The sequence below is a fragment of the Piliocolobus tephrosceles genome, chromosome 6 (genome assembly GCF_002776525.5).
Source record: "Piliocolobus tephrosceles isolate RC106 chromosome 6, ASM277652v3, whole genome shotgun sequence".
In the NCBI taxonomy this organism is placed as follows: Eukaryota; Metazoa; Chordata; class Mammalia; order Primates; family Cercopithecidae; genus Piliocolobus; species Piliocolobus tephrosceles.
In genome coordinates this window covers 135,725,949-135,748,008 of record NC_045439.1, presented here as the reverse complement: position 1 = coordinate 135,748,008, position 22,060 = coordinate 135,725,949, and the positions used below count along the sequence as shown (strand labels likewise).

Genomic DNA, 22,060 nt, shown 5'->3' with positions numbered 1-22,060 from the left:
TAAAAGAAATGGCAGTCTTTTCATGAGCCCGTTCATCTCGGACACCCAGCGCCGTGCTTTCTGTGCCTGATGGAGACTGCCTGGGGCCGCAGCTCTGTGGGAGTCCATGGAGCGCAACCCAGGGAGGACCCCAAGGGCACAGCTCCTTGAGCACTGGACTCGATTTCCTCACCTCCCTTCCTATAGGGGTCCCAGCCTGGCCCCAGGACATGGCACACTTCCGGTTTGCTGTGGGATGTCAAAGATGGCTGCAGCCTCTCCATCCAGCATGGAGCCCTAAACCTGGAACCTGATGAAATTGCTGCCACTCTGCCATTCCTGACCTATGGAAATGGCAACTTCATACGGTTCAACCTCCTACTTCTTCCTTCTTTCCACCCACTGGCCAGCCCACCTCAGTGTGGAGGCCGCCTGGGGGGCCGGAGGTGGGCCAGCCAGGGTGGTCTGGGCCGTGGGTGGTCCTGCCATGGGGGGAGGAAGGGGGACCCTGGTGTCCCTGCCTGGTGTGCAGGGCCACACAGACACTGGGGGGGGGGGGCGGGGGTGTCTTGCTTTCCAAGTGCCATCAGTCTCCCTGGAACAGGAAAGGCTGGTTTCGCTCTAACCACCATCTCTCAGAGACAGCCTCCTGGAAGGCTGACAGGCTGCTTGACTCTTCTTGGCACCGGTACCAGGGACTCAACCACAAGTAACAGCATGAAGGGGGCCTGTCGAAAGCTGGCGGCTCACTGCCAACACAGCCACGGGCGGGCTGCTGTTCCTGCCTCTGCTGCTCCCCCTTCTGAAGGGGCCCTGGCCCTTTCCACTGCACCGGGCACGAGGTAGAGCCCGGGCTGCATCTGCTACTATTTACAGAGCACCAACTACATGCCACGCCCGGTGCTGGGGGCTGGGGGCACACAAGGGAGAAGATCCCTATGCTCCAAAGTGTCACAGATTAAACAAATGAATCATGCAGAGGGACAGGCTGGCAAGTGCTATGGGGAAAACTAACCAGCGGGGAAAGGAAGGGGAAGGCGCAGGACTCGAGTTCCTGTCCTCTCCTGAGTCTCAGTTTCTTTGTCTGTAAAATGGGTACTAGCAGCACAGCTGGAAAAAGGGTGATGGAGGAGAGGTCTGGGCACAGAAGGCTGCCCCACAGCAGTAACAAACTGGCTAAAATGTCCACGTGGAAAACACCAGATCTTGATCGCCCACAACAACAGAGGGACTGGCTGATTGGCTGATACTGCCAGTATCATGGGCCCCTAGTGATGTCCAGGTGTTTGGGGCCAGCTTCATGCACACAGGAAGCTTGAACAGGAAGCTTCTGCACAAGGCAAATCTCATGGCTGCAAGGCTGCAAGGTCAGGGTCAGGCCAGGCAGGGGCTGGACACACTCTGGGAACCCTGAGGAGAGGCCTTCAAGGGCAGGTGTGCAGGGACAGGTGGAGTCTGGCTGGCTGAGAGAGGAAAGGGGAGTGGGTTCCAGTGGGTGGCAGAGTCTGGCAGGCCCAGAGGGCTCTGTTGGTGGTGGTCGAGGTGGTCACAGAAGCCCAGAGGCCTCACCATCGTGGAGATGAAAGTCCCTTGCCTTTCCCTGCTCCCTGCAGACACCAGGCTGCTCTCCCACTCTGCCTGCTTTGGACGCTGACTCCTCTTTCCCTCCATCTGGAAACTCACGCTGTGCTTCAGGGGTGAGCTTGGTGGATGGGCTCCCCAGTTCTCTGGACAGAGCCAAGGCTTCCAGTGGCCTTCAACATCCTGCTGCCCCAGCCCCCATCACCAGCTCCCCTTTGCTGGTCTTTGCTCTTCACTAGTCTGGGAGCTTTTGGGAGGGAGGGCAACAACTAGCTCAGAGGGTGGCACAGATGCAGCGTCTGGTAAGTGTTCGCTCCATCAATGAGCGAACAAACACACCTGAGTAACGGAGGCCTGAAAGACAGGCGGGGGCAGGCCAAAGGTGCCTGAAGCCAGCCACCAATGTTCTCACCGGGGGACCACAATACCCCCAGTCTGGCCTGAGTTCTGAGACTGACTTGGCCACAGACACTGACGCTGTCACTATCTGGCCTCCAGCAGAGCCTGGTTGACAGGGCTGAGCTCTCAGCCTGCTGAGATCAAAGGTGGCCTTCGGTTGCAGCAGAAACGGGCTGCGTTGGTAAAGCTCTGCTTCATACTCTTCTGGAAGCCTCCATGCTGGGATAAGAAGGGAAGTTCTCCCTTCACTGCTCGGGCAGTTCTGCTGTCCACAGTGCCCAGAATCGAGCCTGGATCAGAGCAGGCATTTGGAAAATGTGGGTCAACTGAATGAATGAAATATAAGAAGGAATGAATGACCAGTCCTTTCACATGCGGTTTGCGGATAGCATCGCTGCGCTCCAGGTCCCAGTGTGCCTCAGCTAAGAGCTGAGGGTGGTGCCGTGAGCCCAGGCACATTGCCCCAGCCTGCAGGCTCCTGCTCCACCCCGTCACATCGCCCCCACCCATAATGGGGGCAGTAGCCCAGCCTCCCTGAGCACAAACCACAAATCCTCCCCGGTGTGCGGCTTGGCTCTATTGTCACATTTGGTGCTTCTACTCCCTGGGGTCTGGAGGAGCAAGCCACCTGGGGTCCACATCCCTCTCACATCCTCAGACCTCCCTGTGCACCCTGCCAGCCCCTGGGAGCCTGCAGGATGGGACAGGGAGGCCAGGTCCCCTCCAAAGCGTGCTGGTGCCTGGATTTAGAAGCTGCAGCCTCAGGCTCCTGGCGTCCGTCTGTCTTGGCTCTCAGGAGGGTGCGTGGTGGGGAGGTGCAGGGGCCGTGGGGGAGGTGGCTGGGTCCTTGATGCAGGCCCTGAGTCTACAGAGGGCTGCGGGGGCACAGGGTGGAGTGTACCGGCTGCAAGTCTTCTCCATTAGGCGTCATGGTCTGGTGCCAAGGGCCTGCTTGGGAATCCACAGGGTGAAGACCTGCTTGTTTCCCGCCCAGCCAGGGCCCACAGAGAGACCCCCTGGAGGCAGGCAACGGCCACCGGAGCAGAGGGAAGTGGCAGGGATGGAGTATTTCCCTGGCTGCCAGGTCACCTCGCTGTCCTCCTCTGGGTGTGAAGGGGTGGGAAGGAACAGAAACACCCTTGTGGTAAGCCTGGCACTGCCCAACACACGGCCTTCCAACTGGCTCTTCCTAGGAAAACAGACCCACTGCTGCTTCGCCAAGCTGGAAACCCCAGGGGGCACGGGTAGGCCGGGCACTGGGGAGGACGGACGTGTCCCCATCGCCTGAACTGGGAGCCACGAGCTTCCTTCCTGGCCTCGAGGCTTTGCCCTCTGGCTAAGTCTGAATATGAGATCACAGGACATCCTCCCCAGAAGCGGGTAGGGGAGGGAAAGGCTGGGGTAGACAGCAGTGTCCACTTGCATGGGCCCATGGCTGTGTGTGTGACTGCCTCTGGCTGTGGCCCCATGAGCAGGACCTGAGTCCTGCTGCCCACATGCTAAGGCCTCCTTGGGTTGGAAAACCAGCAGCCCTCAGTAGCCTCGTGGGGCCGCTGAGAACATGCCAGGTTCTGGAGTCACCTGGGCCTGGGGCAAATTCTAGCTCAGCATCCCAGCTGACTATGCACTTGGGGTGGGAAGGTCACTTGGCCTCCTAGAGCGTCAGGCTCCCCATTTGTGAAATGGAGCTTTGCCAGCCAGGCCGGGCTGGCTCAGGGAAGGAGGGAGGAAGCTGAGATCCACCCCTTGGGATGCTCAGGGAGAGTGCTCCTGTGTCCCCACTGTGCTCCATCTTCCCCCATTTCCAGGCACCCGAGGCCCCCTCAGCTTCTCAGTGTCCATGCAGGGCAGAGAAAGGGCAGGGCTGTGCCCTACAGCCGCCCCCTCTCCCTTACCTTGCTGGTGGCAGTGGCTGCTGAGCCGGGCAGCACCGGTGTGTTGGTGACCTGCACGTTCAGGTAATTATTGTCGATGAGCGGCCAGGCGCCCTGTACCTTGCAGGTCTGGAAGCGGTCTGTGAAAGTCCTGAGGTGCGGGTCCCCGAAGAGGCCACAGTGCGTGTAGTTGGGGGTGGCTGAGTGCTTGTGAAAGCTCTTCTCATAATGGCAGATCTCGGGGCTGTCCGAGCGCTCCTGGCTGTCTCCGGCTGGCGGGAGCGTGCGCAGGCGTGGCTGTGAGGTGGGGCCATCCTTGGAGCAGTTGTGCTGGCTCATGAGGTCCTCTATGCCATGGACGGCCGAGTGGTAGGCCAGGTCACCCCGGCAGGTGCGGGCTGTCCGCCGTGTGCACAGGGCGTAGCTGCGCAAGGCTGCGCAGAACTCGGGGGTGTCGTCCGAGGCTGGGGCGTGGCTGCCCGACGTGGCGCTCCAGAACTCAGAGTTGCACTTGAGGATCTTGCACGGGGAGGTGGCTGAGGAGAAAGGAATGAATAGGCTGTCTGGGTGGAGTCTGGCAACTCCAGCCTCTGCTACCATCTGTGGGGCAGCGAAGCAGCCACACATCGCACGAGGACATCTCATCCAGGGCAGAGCCACCCACGCCACACACAGATGGTGAAAAACTTCTTGCAAGTGGTAGGAAAAGGGGTCCTTTTACCCAGCCTATAGCGACCCCAAGTGGACAGGCAGGCTGAAAGGGAAGTGGTCACCGTTTGAGGGAGCAGGACTTTGGAAGCTGACAGGCCACCCTGGGGCCTTTGACATTTATATACACTTTCATGGCCATCTCCAAGAATTTTGGCTAAAGCAATAGGAATCTGGCAGGGGATTAGCCCCATTATTAAATATATGTCCCTAGTCCTCGTACTGTATGACCTTATATAAATGACCTCCTGTCTTTGTGCCCTGTTATACTTATCTGGAAGATAGGATAATGTGTGTGAAGTGATTTATCACATATAAAGGACTTAAGTCTGGCCCCAGGATTCACAGCCAAAACTCAACGAATGTTGCCTGGTATGAGTGCTCCATTAGCCCTGGCCATAGAGGAGCTGGCTTCCCTCAGGCTCACTGTAGCCCCCATCCTTCTCTGTCCTGCTCGGAGAAGCAAGCTGAGAAGCAACCGAGAGTAGTAACCTTGGATCCCTCACAAGCTTTGAGACTTTAGTGACAATTAGCCAAAATGACCATGCCCCAGAACTATGGCTTTAACACACCTAATCTCGACACATAGAACCTGCCCTTTTCTGGCCTTCCTTTGCACAGCCCATAGTGACCACAAGTGGCTAGGCACACACACCTGCAGCAGAAGTTTCTACATGGATTCCAGGAGAAAGGGGCCAGCAGACCAGCTGGGAGATCCAGCCTCTGGGGTCACAGCCCAGTGCTGGCCGGGCTGGTCTCCAGGGGGGAAAGGGAGCCTCAGCACTCCTGTCTGGGCCACTAACTTGGCCTGTGACCTTAGAAAAGTCAGTTTGTTTCTCTGGTGCTGGTTTTACCTATAAAATTGAGTTGCACATAAAACCAAAAACAGACATATTTGAGGGCAGGCTAACGCAAGCACAAGTACCTACCTATCCCAGCAGCCTTGTGTGAACCCAGTCTGCACTGTGCAGCCCTGGACCTGGGTGATCTCTCTTGCCTCTGCAGGTGGGTGGGCACCATTCTACTGGAGCATAAGTCACCTTCCCAGGTCACAGACCTGAGCATGGGGGAGTCAGTACTCATCTGAAATTTGGGCTCTCCCCCTCATGTGACCTGTGTTTGCCATACTGCCAGTAACAAGGTAATTTCGGGTGATACGTAAGTGAACACTTTGTCTTTTAATTTGAGAAGTCATACCTTTATTTAAATGTGCATTAAGAAAAAAAATTGCTGGGTATGGTGGCTCATGCCTGTAATCCCAGCACTTTTTGGGAGGCCAAGGCAGGCAGATCATGTGAGGTCAGGAGTTCGAGACCAGCCTGGCCAACACGGCAAAACCCCATCTCTACCAGAAATACAAAAATTAGCTGGGCCTGGTGGCATGCGCCTGTAATCCCAGCTACTCAGGAGGCTGAGGCACGAGAACTGCTTGAACCCGGGAGACAGAGGTTGCAGTGAGCTGAGATGGTGCCACTGTACTCCAGCCTGGGAGACAGAGCAAGACTCCATCTCAAAAAAAAAAAAAAAAAAAAAGAAAAAAAAATTGATGTAAGAGCTACAGATTTTCCATTTTATTAGCTTTATTTAAATTAAAGTATGCTCACTTAAAGGGTCAGGTTAGGTAAATGACAGTCAGGTGGTGCCTGCTTGATATGGTTTGGCTGTGTCCCCACCCAATTCTCACCTTGAATTGTAATAATCTCCACATGTCAAGGGTGGGGCCAGGTGAAGATAACTGAATCAGGAGGCCATTTCCCCCATACTGTTCTGGTGGTAGTGAATAAGTCTCAGGAGATCTGATGGTTTTATAAATGGGAGTTCCCCTGCACGTGCTCTCTCGCCTGCTGCCATGTAAGATGTGCCTTTGCTTCTCCTTTGCCTTCTGCCATGATTGTGAGGCCTCCCCAGCCATGTGGAACTATGAGTCCATTAAACCTCTTTCCTTTATAAATTACCCAGTCTTGGGTATGTCTTTATCAGCAGTGTGAGAACCAGACTAATACACCACTATAAAGGGGTGCTATGGCAGATATGTGGGGAGCACTGGTGAGATCCCCCCATGTAGTCTTCCTCCCACACAGGTGTGCTCCTGAGGACAGATCTCCCTCAAGGCAATGAGAAGATTCTCTTGCTCTGTTGTCTTCACGTCTACTTTAGCTGTACAAGATGTGGAAGGGCCCAACCTACCTGTAGGCTTCGAAATGTTGGTGTGGTCTGTGTGGGACAAGGTAGCTTCCTTGCTGCCCCCTGATAAAGCCAGTACAGGAGGTGAGTGGGGTGGGGTGTGTGGGGAGGGAGTACTATGCAGAACAAGCGTTTGAAGGGACCCAGCACACAGGAACTGATTGATGCAGCCGCCTGCACACAATGCCTGTCCCGGCAGCCTCATTAATTCCAGGAGCCGGGTGTGCTGACCTGACATTCTGCCTCCTCAGAATCATGCAGATGTGGGCATCAGAGAAAATCAACCGGAAGGAACACTGGTCTCCTGTTAACCGATGGCCACGCTCAGGCTCTGGTTTACCTCTGGCCCTTACTGTGACCAAAGTAGAAAAAGGACACTGCCTGTCCCTTTAGAGCAGGCCCCACTGCAACACAAGCAGGAGCTGTGCTGTGCTCTGACTCTCCACCAGGACGGAATCTGGTAGAACCTAGGAGAGCAGGGACTGTGAAGTCCCAGCTGGCTGGCTCTGTCCCAGGTCTGGTGCTGCAGGCGGTATAGGCCTCCCCCATTGCATCTTCCCGGTGCGACTGCCATCCCCAGCTCAGGGGAAAGCTGGGCTCTGCTGGGCTGACTTCTTGCCCAAGTCTCACTTCGAGGAAGTGAGCCAGGGCAGGACATGAATCCAGACATTGGACCTGTGAGCTCATGCCCCTGCAGCCACACATCATCACATAGTCTCATTAGCACACTCCCGATTCCTTCCACCACGGGTGGGCTCCAGCCTCTCCTGCAAGACCCATCTTATGACACTGTGCTCCCACCAGCCTCCTGGCAGGGTCAGGCCGGTGCCCAGGTGTGGCTCTACACTCCAAATGGGCAACTTCGCAGGCTCCTGAATTTTAAGTGGACTGGCTTTGTGATCGGGATCTGCTATCTCCACAGCCTTCAAAACTATTCTCAGAGCAGCACCCCAGTTACAGAACTCTGGGGTATGTGGGGAATTCATGACAGAAATCCCACCCAGGTACTCCGGAAAGGGGTCCCTCACATGCTCCAGGGCTGTGGAGTGGGATCCGGTAGCCCCAGATGAGGCTGTACTGGGTGGCCCGGGACCCAGTTCAACAGGCCCCAGCGGGCCAGGGGTTCTGCAATTTTACCAAGTTCCCAGGAGAGGCCCATGCTGCTGGTCCGCGGCCCACTTTGAGTAGTGAGGCTTCAGAGTTGGTTCACCTTATTTTCAGCAGTCACAAGGGGCCAAGCTAGAGCCTGACGGAGTCCGGCCAGCCTGGAGTGTGTGAAGGCGACATTTCCCCGGGATGGGGAGGCGGCTGGTGGCGAAGGTTCAGAGAAGGGGGCTGCAGGCAGAGGGGTGGTGAGAGGCAGACAGCCCCCCAGGAGCAAACAGCGGGGATGTGGCTGCCTTACCCCTGATGCAGAGCGGCTAAGAAGCGCCTGAGACAAGGCCCTTTCACTTCTCCCTTCCACATGGGCACCTTCTCCCGTTCCTCTCCTCCTCCCAGAGCCCACCCACTCTAAGAATAAGACCACCCCTCACCCAGCAGGCGTAGCTGTCTGCCTGCCACTCAAAGATGGTGGCAGAGGTCACTCTCTGGAACCCTTGCACCCAGGAACCAGGGTCCCTGTCTCCCCCACTCCTCTGTAGGCTTCAGGATCCTGGTGGTGGGGTGAGCGCCTTGCCTCACTATTCCCTCCAAGCTCTGCTAGCCCCAGCTCTGGGTGGGATGAGGGCCAGCACAGGCCCCAAAGGGAGGTGTCTGGTTCAAAGTCCCACTCTGTCCCCTACCAGTAGTTTCGGGAATTTGACTCAGCCTCAGTTTCCTTAACTGTCAAGTAGAGGCTGTGTCCACCTTAAAGCGTCGCTGAGGATATGAAGAGATGTACATGGCGTGCCTTGAGCCCCAGGTGCATCCAACAAACAGGGTCCCCCCCCACAAAGGCCACAGTGGGGGACAATGCTTGCTGCCCCCGGAGGTCAGAGGTTAGAAGTCACGGGCTTCTGGGACGGGAAGGGCACTGGAGGGAGCCTCCCCTCCCTGGTGAAGCTCCAGCAGACATGGCATCTCTCCTTTTCCCTCCTTCCCCAGGGTAGGCCCTGCTGGCACTCACTCTCAGGGCACAGTGGATTCCACCTGGATCCAGGTCCCCCAACTCCTGGCAGCTCCTTCAATCCACTGACTGCCCAGGATCAGTCAACGGTCATGACTGTCGAGGGGGCCTCGCTTCCCATGGGCACCAGGTGGCTTTACCCCACTGCCTCACTCACCCCCAGGGAGAGCGCTATAGACTGAACTTTGTCCCCCTAAATGTGTAGGTTGAAGTCCTAACCCCTTATGGGATGACATTTGGGAGGTAATTAGGTTTAGATGAGGTCATGAGAGTGGAGCCCCCATGACAGGGTTGGTACCCTTAAAATAAAGACACTTGGAAGAACGCCAAGCATTCTCTCTCCCTGCCCCTCTCCCACCTCCTGCCATGTGAGGATATAATGAGAAATCCACCATCTGAGAGCCAGGAGGAGGGCCCTCTCTCCAGAACTGGACTATGCTGGTACCGGATCTAGGACTTCCCACCTCCAGAACGCTGAGAAAATAAATGTCCGTTGTTTAAGCCTCCTAGGCTGGAGTATTTTCTTATGGTGGCCAAGCTGAAGAGACAGTCACAGAGGGAAACTTGGCCCGCCTCCCTCCTCTCCTTCCTGCACCCTCCCAAGTCACCTCTGCGGAAGCTGCCAGTATCAGTGGAGACATTTGTTTGGCCAGAGACCAAAGGACCAGAATGACTTAACTTCACCTACCCCATTTTCCCATTTCCTGACAAGGACGTGTTTTCGCCCAGGGATTGCTCAGGCCTAGGATGATTCCCTTGGCTCTTCACAGGGAGGGACTGGGGGTGGCACATCGAGCTCTCATACCTCTGCTGGGAGACTTCTGTACCCACACCTGTGTGGTCCAGTCTCCACGCCCTTGCTCCTGACAGAGAGCACTTGGTTTCCCGCCTGTCACAACCCCTTCCTTCCCCCAAGTTTTCACGGCATCCTAAAATGCCTCTTCTGCTGAGACATTTCTGGGAAAAGATGCAGTCAGAAACTGGGTTCTGAAGCACAATTTCAACAAGTTTGCCTTTGTCCTTGTTAATGAGTAAATGAAGAGACCTTGGATTCTATATGAGAAAGAAAAATAAGGATACCTGCAATTGCCCCACCCAGAGAGAACTGGGGAAGAATTCAGTGTTTCCAGGCAACAGGTGAGATGTTCTCACGGGGCAGTGCCCAGTGGGAGGGTCTCACCGCAGTGGCGGACCTTACTGTGGTGAGGCAGAGCATCGAGATAGACTCCAGCTCCACCACTCCAGAGCTCTGTGACTGTGGGCAAATTCCCTGACCTTTCTGAGCTACAGAGATGCATGGGCACCTCACCACAGGGGTGTTAAAGGGACTGCAGGCACTAATGTGAGTGAAGCCGGGAGACTTGGGAAAGAAGCTCTGTGACAGCCAGTTTTGTGTTAACTTTGTTTGTTTAATCACAATTTATGGGAGAGGCTGAGCTTAACAGCTATTGTGTATCGAGCATTTACTGTGTGCTAGACATTGTACATGTGTCTCCTTTAGCCCTTAATACAGACCCAGGACTGACTTATCATCCTCATTCAACAGACAGGGAAACTGAGGCCTAGAGGCATTAAATAGCTCCCCCACAACCCCACCCCCAGGCACCCTGAAGGGGGCAAGGTGCAAACCACAGCCCTCAGCCCCCATGCTGCGTTCTCCTCCTTCACACCTCTCGGATTTCCACACACTCCATACCAGGCAACACATACGTGCTGCAGGGCCACAAAAGATCAACAAAGACAAGAGTTCTGCCCTTGGGGGCCTCACTGGGGAAGAGGCTGTGCACCTAGGACTGCATAGGGAGATGGGGTAGGTACATGGGCTGAGCCTCACCTCAGAAAACAAAACATGATCATGATAATAAAATACCCTGCGCTCCCGGGGCCTGTGCAGGTGACACATTGCTTTCCTGTTGGATCCTCGCTACTGCCCTGATTAGAGGGTAGGAATTTTTATCTTCATTTTGCAGATGCAAACATGGAGGCTTCGGGCTCGAGCAGGCCTGGGTCACACAAGTGGAAGGGCTGGGGCTGAGATGGGCAGGCTTGGAGCTGTTTCTATGCTTTTCAAAACGCCTATGTCACAAGTCCCTCCTCAGGACACCAGCTGAGACTGACCCAGCTCCCCCAAGGCCCAAAAGCATGATGTGGGTCTCCTATGCAGCCAGAGACCCATCTGGTCTCAGGGTGGTAACCAGACGCCTCATCAATTCTGGGCCCTCCCTGCACAAAGGCCTATGCGGAGCCCACCAGGAGCAGAGGCTGCTGCCAACTGACCCATCCCGATTTCTTGGGTTTCCCAGGTGCCCCAAACTCTCAGGGAACTTGGATCCAGCTCTGCAGATCTTCCTAAGAGTTTAAGAGGCTTCCTCTCTTCCAAAGCTCAAGGGAATGACTTGGAAAAGGTCACTGACGGTGACCAGCTGGGACAGAATAAAGGGTGCCTGTTCCCCTCTGCCATCTCTCCATGTGGAAAGGCAGCTCTCTGGGAACCATGGGTCCCAGAAATGTGTGTGTGTGGCCTCATTTCCCATGCGAGGGGCTGGGCAGTCCCCACGGGCAGTGACTAGAGTGAGGGGCCCTGACCTCCATGGTCATCCAAGCACCTTGCCTCCAATGCACTAAATCACCAACTGCAACCCCCCACCAGAGGTCAGGGACCTGAATGAAACCTGGTCCGGCATCAAAAGCAATAGCTTGGTATCACCTGCCAAAGAGATCTCAGAGGGGCTGATTTTTATGTGCTGTATCTTTATAAAAAGTAAAAGACCCCAATTCCAGGCAATAAACCTTAGACTTTTCTGATGCAAATGTCCATGGAAAGAAGGAAGGAAAGTTTGAGAGCTGAAAAGTAGATCTTACAGCAACTCCTGCAAGCGGAAGAGGAAACCTGCTTTTCAGAGCAAGCCACGCTGAACACAGAGCCAGCTGCCCCGCAGTGTGAGCTGAGCACACCTGCCCAGTACTGCAGTCCAGAAAGTGGCCCCTTCTAGTCTGGAGCCGCCTCTTGATGGATCCAGGATAGCCAATACACACAGAACCAGGGGACTGAAAAACTTAAGAAGTTTCCTGAGCTTCCATTTCTACCCCAGCCACTGAGTGTGTCCTTGGGCAGGGGTCACACTCCGGCCCCTTGTTAAGCTTTGCAACCTGGGGTTCGACCTCAGAGACACAGACACAGAGCTTTATGCCCCTTACAAGCATATTATGTGGTATTATGTGCACTGCATGTTTTGTTTTGACCCAGGACTCTTGAGGTCTTGAACTTTCAGGATTAGCTATGGTGGGGCAAACAGGAGAATCCAGAAGCCTACAAAGACAGTGGTCTGGCCCTCTCCAGATCCAACAACAGAAAGCCCCTAAATTTGTCCCGGAGCCCCATGGGGTGAGGGACTCGGCTCAAGGGGTGATGCCCAGGCAATGCCTAGAAAACAGAGTGGCTCTCAGACCCAATGGGGGTGGGGTGGGCCCTTGATGCTCAGGTAGGGACCCCTGGCAACCATCTGACCCATTTGCTCCTGACTCGAGCAATCCAGGCCAGAGCTCACGGCTTCTCTGTGCAATCAAATTTATCAAAGAGCCCTAACAACACTTTGTGACCAAAAACAATGGTTACTTTTCAAGGCACGCCATGGAGTTTTAGAACCTGGGAGCCTGCAGATGCCAGAGGTCACTGGTTTACGCAGCAAGAAATCTCCCTGCAGCACTCCTGCCAGGGCAGGGCTGGCTCCTCCTCCTCTGGACAGCTCCGGCTGTGGATGCATAGGGCTGTGGATGCATACTGCGGCATCCCAGGGACTTCCCCTGGCCCTTGTCTAGAGTCACATAGGAAACGGTGAAGTAGGGTGGCTTTGTGATTGTCGAGGATGGCCCCTCAGCTTCCCTGCGCCACCTTCTTGGTCCCTCCAGCTGCTCCTCTCTTTGGCTGTCACTGGACTGTCAGTGTCACCCATCTGCCCTTGCACCGCTCAGGTTTCTCTAGGAGGTGGCTGCTGAGCGGCCTCTTCTCCACTTGCATGTCAATCTCCTGAGGGCTGGGGACCCCCATCTTTGTCCTGGTGTCCATACTCCATACCCAAAGTCTATCAGGAGATTTACTTATTTTTTGACATAGAGTTGCTCTGTCACCCAGGCTGGTGTGCAGTGGTGCAATCTTGGCTCATTGCAACCTCCACCTCCCAGGTTCAAGCAATTCTCCTGCCTCAGCCTCTCGAGTAGCTGGGATTACAGGCGTCCACCACCACGCCCAGCTAATTTTTATACTTTAGTAGAGATGGGGTTTCCATGTTGCCCAGACTCGGTCTTGAACTCCTGAGCTCAGGTGATCCACCTGCCTCGGCCTCCCAGAGTGCTGGGATTACCGGCGTGAGCCACCATTGCTGGCCCCCTATCAGAGATCTGATGCCTTTTTAAACCTCCCACAAAGGACCCTGTGCCTGGGAGATGCACTTGCCCCACAACCCACATACACGTATGTAGGTGACATTTCACTCTTTTGGGGAGGTGGCTCCAGACTGCCTTCCTCACGGACTGAGATAAGGTAGAGAGAAAGAAAAATCACAGCCACACAGCACGTCTGACTTAGTTCTTTTCCTTTCAATAACAACCTAGCACCTCTGAGAGTCAGAAAGATAGGGCAGGGGGCTTGGAGCACCAGCTGCACCAACGCAGGCAGGATGAAAATATTTATGCACCAATGAGGCTCTAGCTGCTTTCAGAGACCTCCTTTGAACTGTTAATCAAGCCCAATCTTTCAGAATAATAGCCTGATTATTACTGCCCTGTTTGCATAACAAAGAAGCCCAATAAGACTTATTTTGCAGTGCACAAGGGGGTGTGAAGGATCGACCCTGAGACCCTGAGAAAGGAGTCCTAGGAATGCAGTGAGCCACTGCAGAGCCTGAACCCAGGAATAAAGACAATGCAATTTGCCACCAAGAAAAGCTCAATAGACCAATAAATTACCCGCGTGCAAAGGGATTAGATCAGGTTTCAGTTACTGTGTAGGAGCGGTGGGGTGAGCCGGAGAGGGAAAAGACCTGCCCTCTCTTAAAGGGGTAAGGCTCATTTTGAGTGCAAGCCCCAGGGTCAAGCTGTTTTTGTCTAACTCTGTGGCCTGCGTGGGAACTGCATGAGTTCAGTGACTTGCTCCAAGTTCTGGACCCTTGTATGTGCTGGGCATTGTAATTAATGCTGTTTCTGGAACAAACCCCAGTTAATCTCTGTGCTCAGGTAGGGTCAATCACATAAACTTCTAGAACACAAAGCAAACATGTTTCATCTGAACACTTAACAGCAACAAAGGTTTAAGAATGGAAGTATGAGAGGGTATCAGGGAAGTAGCGTTTCAACAAGGTTCTGAATTTGACGGGTGATGCAGGGCAAAGATCCGACGACAGGAGCCTCCAGAACAACTGAGCTTGGCAGGAGGTGACATGCTGGCTGGTCAGAGTGTAGTCAGGAGTTTGGGGTCAGACACGGAAACCTAGAGTGCCACCTGTGCCCATTAGGAAGCAAATGTCACTCAGTCTCAAACCACTTTGCTCCGTGGTGCAGGGATTCTGCAAACCCCATCTCTTTCGTCGCTGGGTTCCCTGTTAAATTTCCCCATGAGGAGACACTAGATGGAGAAGGGAAGTTGGGAGGCAGGAGACAGGCTTACCTGCCATCCCCAAGGCTGTTTCTCCCACCACTGCCCAGCAACGGCCCTTCTTCCCCATCAGAGTCCCCGGCCCTCCTCCAAGCTTGCCTTCCTTCTGTCCCTCTGGCTGCAGGGGTTGAAACTGCTTCCACCACTCTCTGTCTCAGTGGCTTCTCTTTGCCCTTTCAGTCTTCCCATGCCCATAACGATGTCCTACATGAAGTTCCCTCTGTGGAAACATCCCGGGTGGGTTTTGCTTTTCTGATTGGACCCTGGCACGCCAGCCTAAGGATTTCTACCTTTTTTCCAATAGATGGCAGGGAGCCCCTGAAGCATTTTCAGTGAGCACCCAGGGCATGATCAGAACACTATTTTAGGAAGCAGTGTAACTGAAGAGGCGACGGCTTCAATTAAGATGGAGGCAGGCGGAGGGAAGGGAGGGAGAGCAGTTTAAAAGAGAAATCACTGCCAGTGCCTGTGGAGACACTAGCCTTGAAGCCTCAGACCTCCCATGTCCCCTTCCTCACTGTCCACCTCGCCTGAGCAGCAGATGCTGAGATGCTCTTCTTAGCAACATGCCACGTCCCCCGTTCAAAGGAGGTGGAGGAGGGAGCACTGAGCCAGGGGCCGGCCAGCTCCCACCCACTGAGACTCAAGCTGCCACCCCTCTCCACCCTCTCCTGTCCTTTGTGCCTCAGTGCTGGATCTCACAGGGGACAGTAACAGACGGACCTACCACCCATATGTGGCAAACTCTGGCCAAGCAGTATTCAGGAGTCTCCTTGAGTTGAGATGTCTGAGGCTGCCTGTTTGTGTCACTCCTGCAGGAATTTCACTGTGTCATCCTGGTGTAAACATCCAGGTGTTTGGCATCAGATACGGAAAGGAACACACCCAGGTGAGCGCTGGATTTTTCACCAGGTGCAGTAGACCCTACCTTTAACCTACAAGCAGCCAGAATGTGTCACCTTTTCTAAAAGGCATTCCTCCCTGAGTCTAGCTCAAGAATGTCCCAGGGAACCTGTGACTCCAATGTGGCTCCCACCTTTGAATCCACTGGAAATTTTCTAGGAGGTTTGCTCTAGAAACCAGCCACAGGAGAAAGAGGGAGCTTCTCACAGAACCTTAGTTAACTGTGGAGGGGGGGGGGGTTCAGTTCGGTGCTGGGGTCGTGGAGGGGTAACTCACAGCCACATGAGCAAGGGCAAAAGTGGCCGAATGCCACTCACGGAGCTCAGACAGGTGGTACTGCCTGTGTGACATCCAGCCAGGGCTGCTCTGCCCCAGCCTCACTCATACCAAGTGGCTGCACAAAACCACACTGTGTGCCAAGGGAAAGGGTACACCTCAGTTCTCCAAACTGCCCTCCCATCCCTCAGTTCCTCCTGGGGCCACGTGGAGGCAGACCACGGGCAAGTAGGATGGTGTGAGAGTGTGGTGTTCACCCTCTGGCCCAAGGCCACAAACAGCTTGAGTGGGGGGCTGATAGCTTCTCTAGGCAAGAGGGGCCCTAGGCCGGCAAGAGCTGGACACAGGATTGCATGCCAGCGCCAGCCTGTCTCAGGGCAGAGTTAGATAAGCTACTCCGAGTTCCACAAGGTAGGTGATTATAGGCGGACATAACTTTCCAGATGTAAATAATGCTTGCAGGTGAGCACTTTGGTTCTCCAGCTTTGAGGCAAAACTCCTCAAAGGCTGGCGCTGCCTCTAGTGACCCTGGGCTCCTCCGCTTAGCCTGCGGGTCTAAATGCCTTTGAAGTGGTTTTTCTCCTTCAATGCTGCCGGCAGGCAGGCCTTCCTCCTTCACCTTCTGTGTGCGGGGTGGGGGAAATGCAAATGCATGCCAGCTGGGCTCCTGCCCAGCCTGTGCACACACATGTGTGGGTCTGTGTTCATGTGGCATTTCTTAGCACAGGGAGCAACAATGGGCTTCCTTCTGCGGAGACCTTGGTGCAGAGGCATCACTAATCGGTGTCTGGGTATTCTGCTGGCTGAAGTGAAATTGTGCACGAAATGAATAAATAGGCAAAACCCAACAGACATAAATCTGACTTGGGAAAATGTGCACAATGACAACTCTGCCAACTTGTCTTCCTGTGACTGGGTGGTATCGTCCTCTTTAGAATGCTATGCCATGGTGAGCAAGAGGCAGAGGGCCTTTAGGAGGAGGCAAAAATCCTAGATCCTTGGAAAATGCATATCCTCATCATATCCCCGAAGTCTATTTCTTCTCCCCCATCCCAAGTCTTCTTTACCACACAGTATAGAGTCCAATATACTACATGGTAAGTTTTTTCTTTTTTCTTTTTTTTTAAGATGGAGTCTTGCTCTGTTGCCCAGGCTGGAGTGCAGTGGTGCGATCTCGACTCACTGCAACCTCCGCCTCCCGGGTTCAAGCAATTCTTCTGCCTCAGCCTCCTGAGTAGCTGAGATTACAGGCACACGCCACAATGCCCAGCTAATTTTTTTGTATTTTTTTTTTCCAAGACCACAGGAAAGCCTGATTTTGTTTTTACTGGAGGCTCAGGTGGCACATGACAGATCATAAAATGGCTTCAGAGATTGGGGGCCGGGAGAAAACAAAAATAAACTTGGGGAGGGAGGGAAGAAAAACAACCGGGGGGGGTTAAGAGCTGGCTGGTTCCTTCTCAGCCTGAGTTAGGGGAGGGGGTTGGTGTCTCTGAACAGTAAGGACGGCTGGCTCCCTTCCTTCAACTCTTGATAAGGGAAGAAAAAAAAAAGCAAAAGGCTGTTGCTTTGACTCTTCTGAGTCTCAAGGAAAAGGTGAAAAGACGGTGTTTTGATACCATGAATTGTGGGAAAGGGGGAGCAGGGTACTGGGTAGGGTACAGGTCAGTTGGAAAAACTGGCAGCTCTGGGTGTCCTTTGAGTTGGAACCACTCCAGGATGGTGGTGGGGGGGTCCCCACTGTTGATAGGGGCTGAGGTCTCAGGAGCTGCCCGGGGCGAGGGCCCACTGCCCTCTCAGCTGGAAGTAGGGGTGGTTTCCTGGGCCCTAGGGCTCAGGCCGGGAACCATCAGCAGGCCTTTGGCTGGGCTTGGTCTCACCTTCCCCACCTTCCGTGGTAGGCTGCCGGTGCGGCCTGGGGTGGGAAGGCCTTTGGTACCTGGGCCGGAATTGGGGTCGGGGGACCCGCTCATCTCCCTGCTGTTGGTGCCCCTCCAATGGGGTTCTTTGGGTTCTACCCCATCAGTGCCCTCTGTAGGCTGCTGCTGGTTGGGGGGCTGAGGGCCTCGCGCAAACCGCCGTCGGTAGAAGGGTGGGGGGCGCCGTCGTCTGGGCCACTGCCAAGAGTCTTCAGCCCGCTCCCCTTCACTACTAGGTTCTGTCCCCCATGAAGGGATCTCTGCCACCATGGGTGGTGGGGCAACTGAGGGAGGCCGGGGGATGAATCGGCAGAACCTACGTGGGCTGGGGGCACAATGACTGCCCTTCACGGGCACCTCTCCAGGCCCAGTTACATTAGCGGCTTCTGTGCCCTTCTCTCCTTCCATGACATCAAATTCCACAGTCTGCCCATCTGCAACGCTGAGCAGAAGGTTCTTTTAATAGCTGTCTGGTGAACAAAGACATCTTCCTTGGTGTCATTCCTGTTGATGAATCCGTAACCATTCCGGACGTCGAACCATTTGACAGTGCCCAGGACTCAGGTTGCCAGCACCTGCTTGTCCGCCTGACTCTGCGCGCGGGGGGCTGGGGGGCAGGGTGGGTGGGGGCGCGGGTTTCCCAGGCCACTGTCGCTGGGTTGCCAGGGGTGCGGGGGCCAGGCGCCAAGGGGGTCCCTGCAGGGGGCCCGAGGCGGCTCCGTCCCCACCGCGGCTGCCCACCCCACCGCCTGCTTTCTGCGATTCCCCTGCGGGCACTGGTACCACCACCACTACCACCCCGGGCACCGTCACTGTGGGGACGGCTGTCGCCACCGCTGCCGCCTCCACCTCGCTCATCCTGCCAGGTCCAGTACCGGCCCCCATCACCACAGCCGCCACCGCCCAGTTTTTTGTATTAAGACCAGGTTGGCCAGGCTGGTCTCAAACTCCTGACCTCAAGTGATCCACCCTCCTCAGCCTCCCAAAGTGCTGGGATTACAGGCGTGAGCCACCGAGCCTGGCACTACGTGGCAAATTTAATGACACATTTATCCAAAATCTGTGCATGGGAAAAGGGCAGGAGTCTGGGTTCTACTTCTGGCTCTGCCATGCAACTAGCTGTGAGTGCAATGTGGGGAAAACTTCTCTGACCCCGTGTTTTCTCATCAGTGAAATGGGAATGATGATCCTCATGGGAATGTCCTTAAGGCATTTAGCAGAACGCTTGCTACACTGTGGCCACTCAATCAAAAGAGCTTTAAAAATTATTACTCTCCTTCAAATGATCCTACTTTGTAGAGAAGATTATAAAGGTATTATATCTTGAAAGATGTTTGTGAAATGTTCATTAGTGACAGTTATCTGTGGGAGGTTGGATTTTGGGTCATTTTTATTTTATTACTTATCCCTTTCAGCCTTCAGAGTTAAAAATGAGTACTGTTTTTATAACCAGAAAAAATTATTTTGGAAAAAAACTTGAGTATCTGGAAAAAGGAAAAAAAAAAATCCTGTGGTCTTTGCCCATTGAGCAAAACCCAAAACAAACAGAAACGCACACAAAAACCCAAGGGCCCTGTAGTTCCCAGGACTATGTGGGTGTGCTTGGGGTGGGTGGAGAAAAGAAGGGCATATAGAAACAGAAAAGAGGTTCCTGCTTTTATAAGCAGAACTGGTGCTTTACAAGAGGACAAAAACGTAAGGCCCATGAGGCACCAAGCCCAGGAGGTAGCTCAGTTGTCAGCAACCAAGGTAACAGGTGCCCCCGGCATCGGGGGTCTGCACTGGACCCCTGCAAATGGCACTGAGCTCGGAGTGGTGAAACTGGGCAGTGCCCAGAGCAATGCCTTACAACAGCCAGGTGTGGTGGGGTGGTATATGGGGAGTCAGGCGGGAAAGAGGTGACCTAGGGCTTGAGGATGTACTTGAAGCCTTGGAAATGAGTTTGGGAAAATGGGGGGCCAGGAGTCAGAGGCCCTCCCTTCTGATGCTCCAAAGCAGGCCATGAGCAGCCATGAGCTCCTGGGCAGGAGTTTCAGAGTGATTCATTTGGCACCATGGCGAGGATCGGGGGAGGCAGGCAGGTTCTAAGTCTGTCCACTGTTGCAATGGCAGCAGGGTGACAGAGGGAACAGGCAGGACCAGGAGGAGGAAGGATCCACGGCCCCAGGTGATTAGACTACATGGAGAGGCCCACTTCACACCCAGGACTTCACGAATCTGGACAGGGGAGTCCCTAACAGACACAGGCTAGGCATGAGTCCAGGGAACAGGAGAGGATAAAACTAGGGTTTTATCTAACTGTCCTGGTGTGCCAGGGACTGAGGATAGTTCTCAGGACATACAACCTCCAGTTTTAAAACTAGGAAAGTCCTGGGCAAACTGGGATAAGTTTGCTACCTTCAAAGAAATACTACCTTCAATTTAAGGCTAGTTGAATTTTTGCCAAGCAGCAAAACAGCATGGCCCCCCTAACTGCTACTCAACCAACACCTAAAGCTGGGGTTCTCTGCCCAGTTCTAGGCCTCGCACATTCCACCAAAGACAAAATCTGTAACAGGAACTACACTCCCCTCAACATGTAAACCGGTCCCCACCTTCAGCCTCTTATCTTCCAAGGCCTCCTCTTCCCCATCTCATAGAGTGGCCTTATCTGTGCCGACAAGAGCACCTCTCCCCAGCTCCCATCCTCTGAGCGCTGAAGTGACTACTAGCAATTTCTCCAACTTTGCAAAGACCTTTCCCTTCTTCAGATCACAAGACCGGAGATCCTTTCCCTTTCTCCTCAATTCACCCTCAGGGCCTAGTGACTGACGATCTGTAGAATTTTATGTGTGTGCTCTCCCTAGATGCCAATGCTCTGTTCTGCAGATGCCTTCACACACTGGTTGCGAGCTGGCTGGTTCTTGCCACTGAACATCAACTCCAAATTCACCTTTTAAAGCCTAACCCCAAAGTGATGGTATGAGAAGTAGGAGGGATTTGGGAAGTGATTAGGTCATGAGGGTGGAGCTTGCAAGAATGGGATTAGTGCTCTTATAAAAGGGACCCCACAGAGTATCCTCACTCCTACCCTGTGAGGACAGAGTTATAAGGCACCATCTACAAGTCAGACATCGAATCTGCCAGCACCTATTACTCTTGGACTTTTCTGCCTTCAGAACTGTAAGCAACAAATGTCTGCCATGTATAAGCTACCCACTTATGGTATTTTGTTACAGCAGCCCAAACAAACTGAGACACTCTCCTCTGGGACACAAAGTCCTACTGGGAGAGCAACAGTGTGGTAAGCAGGCTGATCTGCTGATGCATTTTTGTTTGTTTGTTTTTGAGACAGAATTTCATTCTGTCACCCAGGCTGGAGTGCAGTGGCGCAATCTCAGCTCACTGCAACCTCCACCTCCCGGGTTCAGGCGATTATCCTGCCTCAGCCTCCCGAGTAGCTGGGATTACAGGCTCGTGCCACCACACCCAGCTAATTTTTTTATTTTCAGTAGAGATGGGGTCTCGCTATGTTGGTCAGGCTGGTCTCTAACTCCTGACCTCAAGCAATCCACCCACCTTGGCCTATGAAAGTGCTGGGGTTACAGGCGTGAGCCACCGCACCCAGCCGATGCATTTTGAACAGCAGCTTTGATAGAAATAGTCTCGTTTCTATAGCCACACAGATGTGCCTGGATACTGCAGAGGGCCTTGGTCTCCCGAAACCTTAGTTACCCACCGAGGACTAACATTTCTAAAACAGCTGCAGTTTAAAAGTATAAGGGGAAGAAAGAAGGAACAAAGAAAGGCTGGAGTGCAACAGTTCTTAGAACAGCAATCCTCAAACTTGAGCATGCATCAGAATTCCCTGGAGGGCCTGCTCTAGAACACAGACTGCAGGGCCCCAGCTCCAGAGTAACTGCTTCTATAGTTTCTGTAGTGGGCCTAGAACTTGCATTTCTAACCAGTTCCCAAGGAAAGCAAATGCTGCTGGTCCAGGGACCACACTTTGAGAACCACTGTGCTGAAGTACAGGACCCATACATAGTGAACAGGAAGCCTGGTGGCATGTCTAAAACATATACCCGGATGGATTTATCTTGGAAATCTTTTCAAAAATGTCGCAATGGCTTCAAAGTTTAAAAAACCATCTATTAACTGTGATTTGAGTAGGATGCCATTTGTGGAATGCTCTTTTAGGAATCCTTTCTGGCCTCTCTTCCTAGGTAGACGTGGGTACTGTCTGCCTGTGCTGTCCCTAAAGAATCATGTAAACAGACACCCTTCCAGCCCGCTTGACAGTGCAGGGGCCCTTTCTCTTCATCAGCCTGTGGTCTGCCTGAGGGGCTTAGTTAGAGGGCTCCAAAGGTTGTCACTGAGTCAGGAACACAGTAAGTTGGCCATCCCCATCGAGTAAGTAAATGCAAACACTCGAAACACACAAACGCTCTCAGTGTAGCTGAGGTGAAGGCATCTTTCTCCACATAACTATGTTCAATTT

General features: G+C 53.8%; 1 protein-coding gene across 5 annotated transcripts in view; it reads right to left on the bottom strand.

Annotated features, from left to right (window-relative positions):
- Nucleotides 1–22,060, bottom strand: part of RGMA (repulsive guidance molecule BMP co-receptor a) — a 46,334-nt gene that overhangs the window by 4,957 nt on the left and 19,317 nt on the right. For 4 of the 5 annotated variants that reach the window (XM_023220907.2, XM_023220906.1, XM_023220910.1 and 1 more), the window contains exon 3: nucleotides 3,855–4,369. In XM_023220907.2, the coding sequence (XP_023076675.1) occupies nucleotides 3,855–4,369 (515 nt within the window). Of the gene's footprint in view, nucleotides 1–3,854; nucleotides 4,370–17,900; nucleotides 18,047–22,060 lie in introns of all 5 variants that reach the window. The other variant, XM_023220908.1, reaches the window with a different exon arrangement.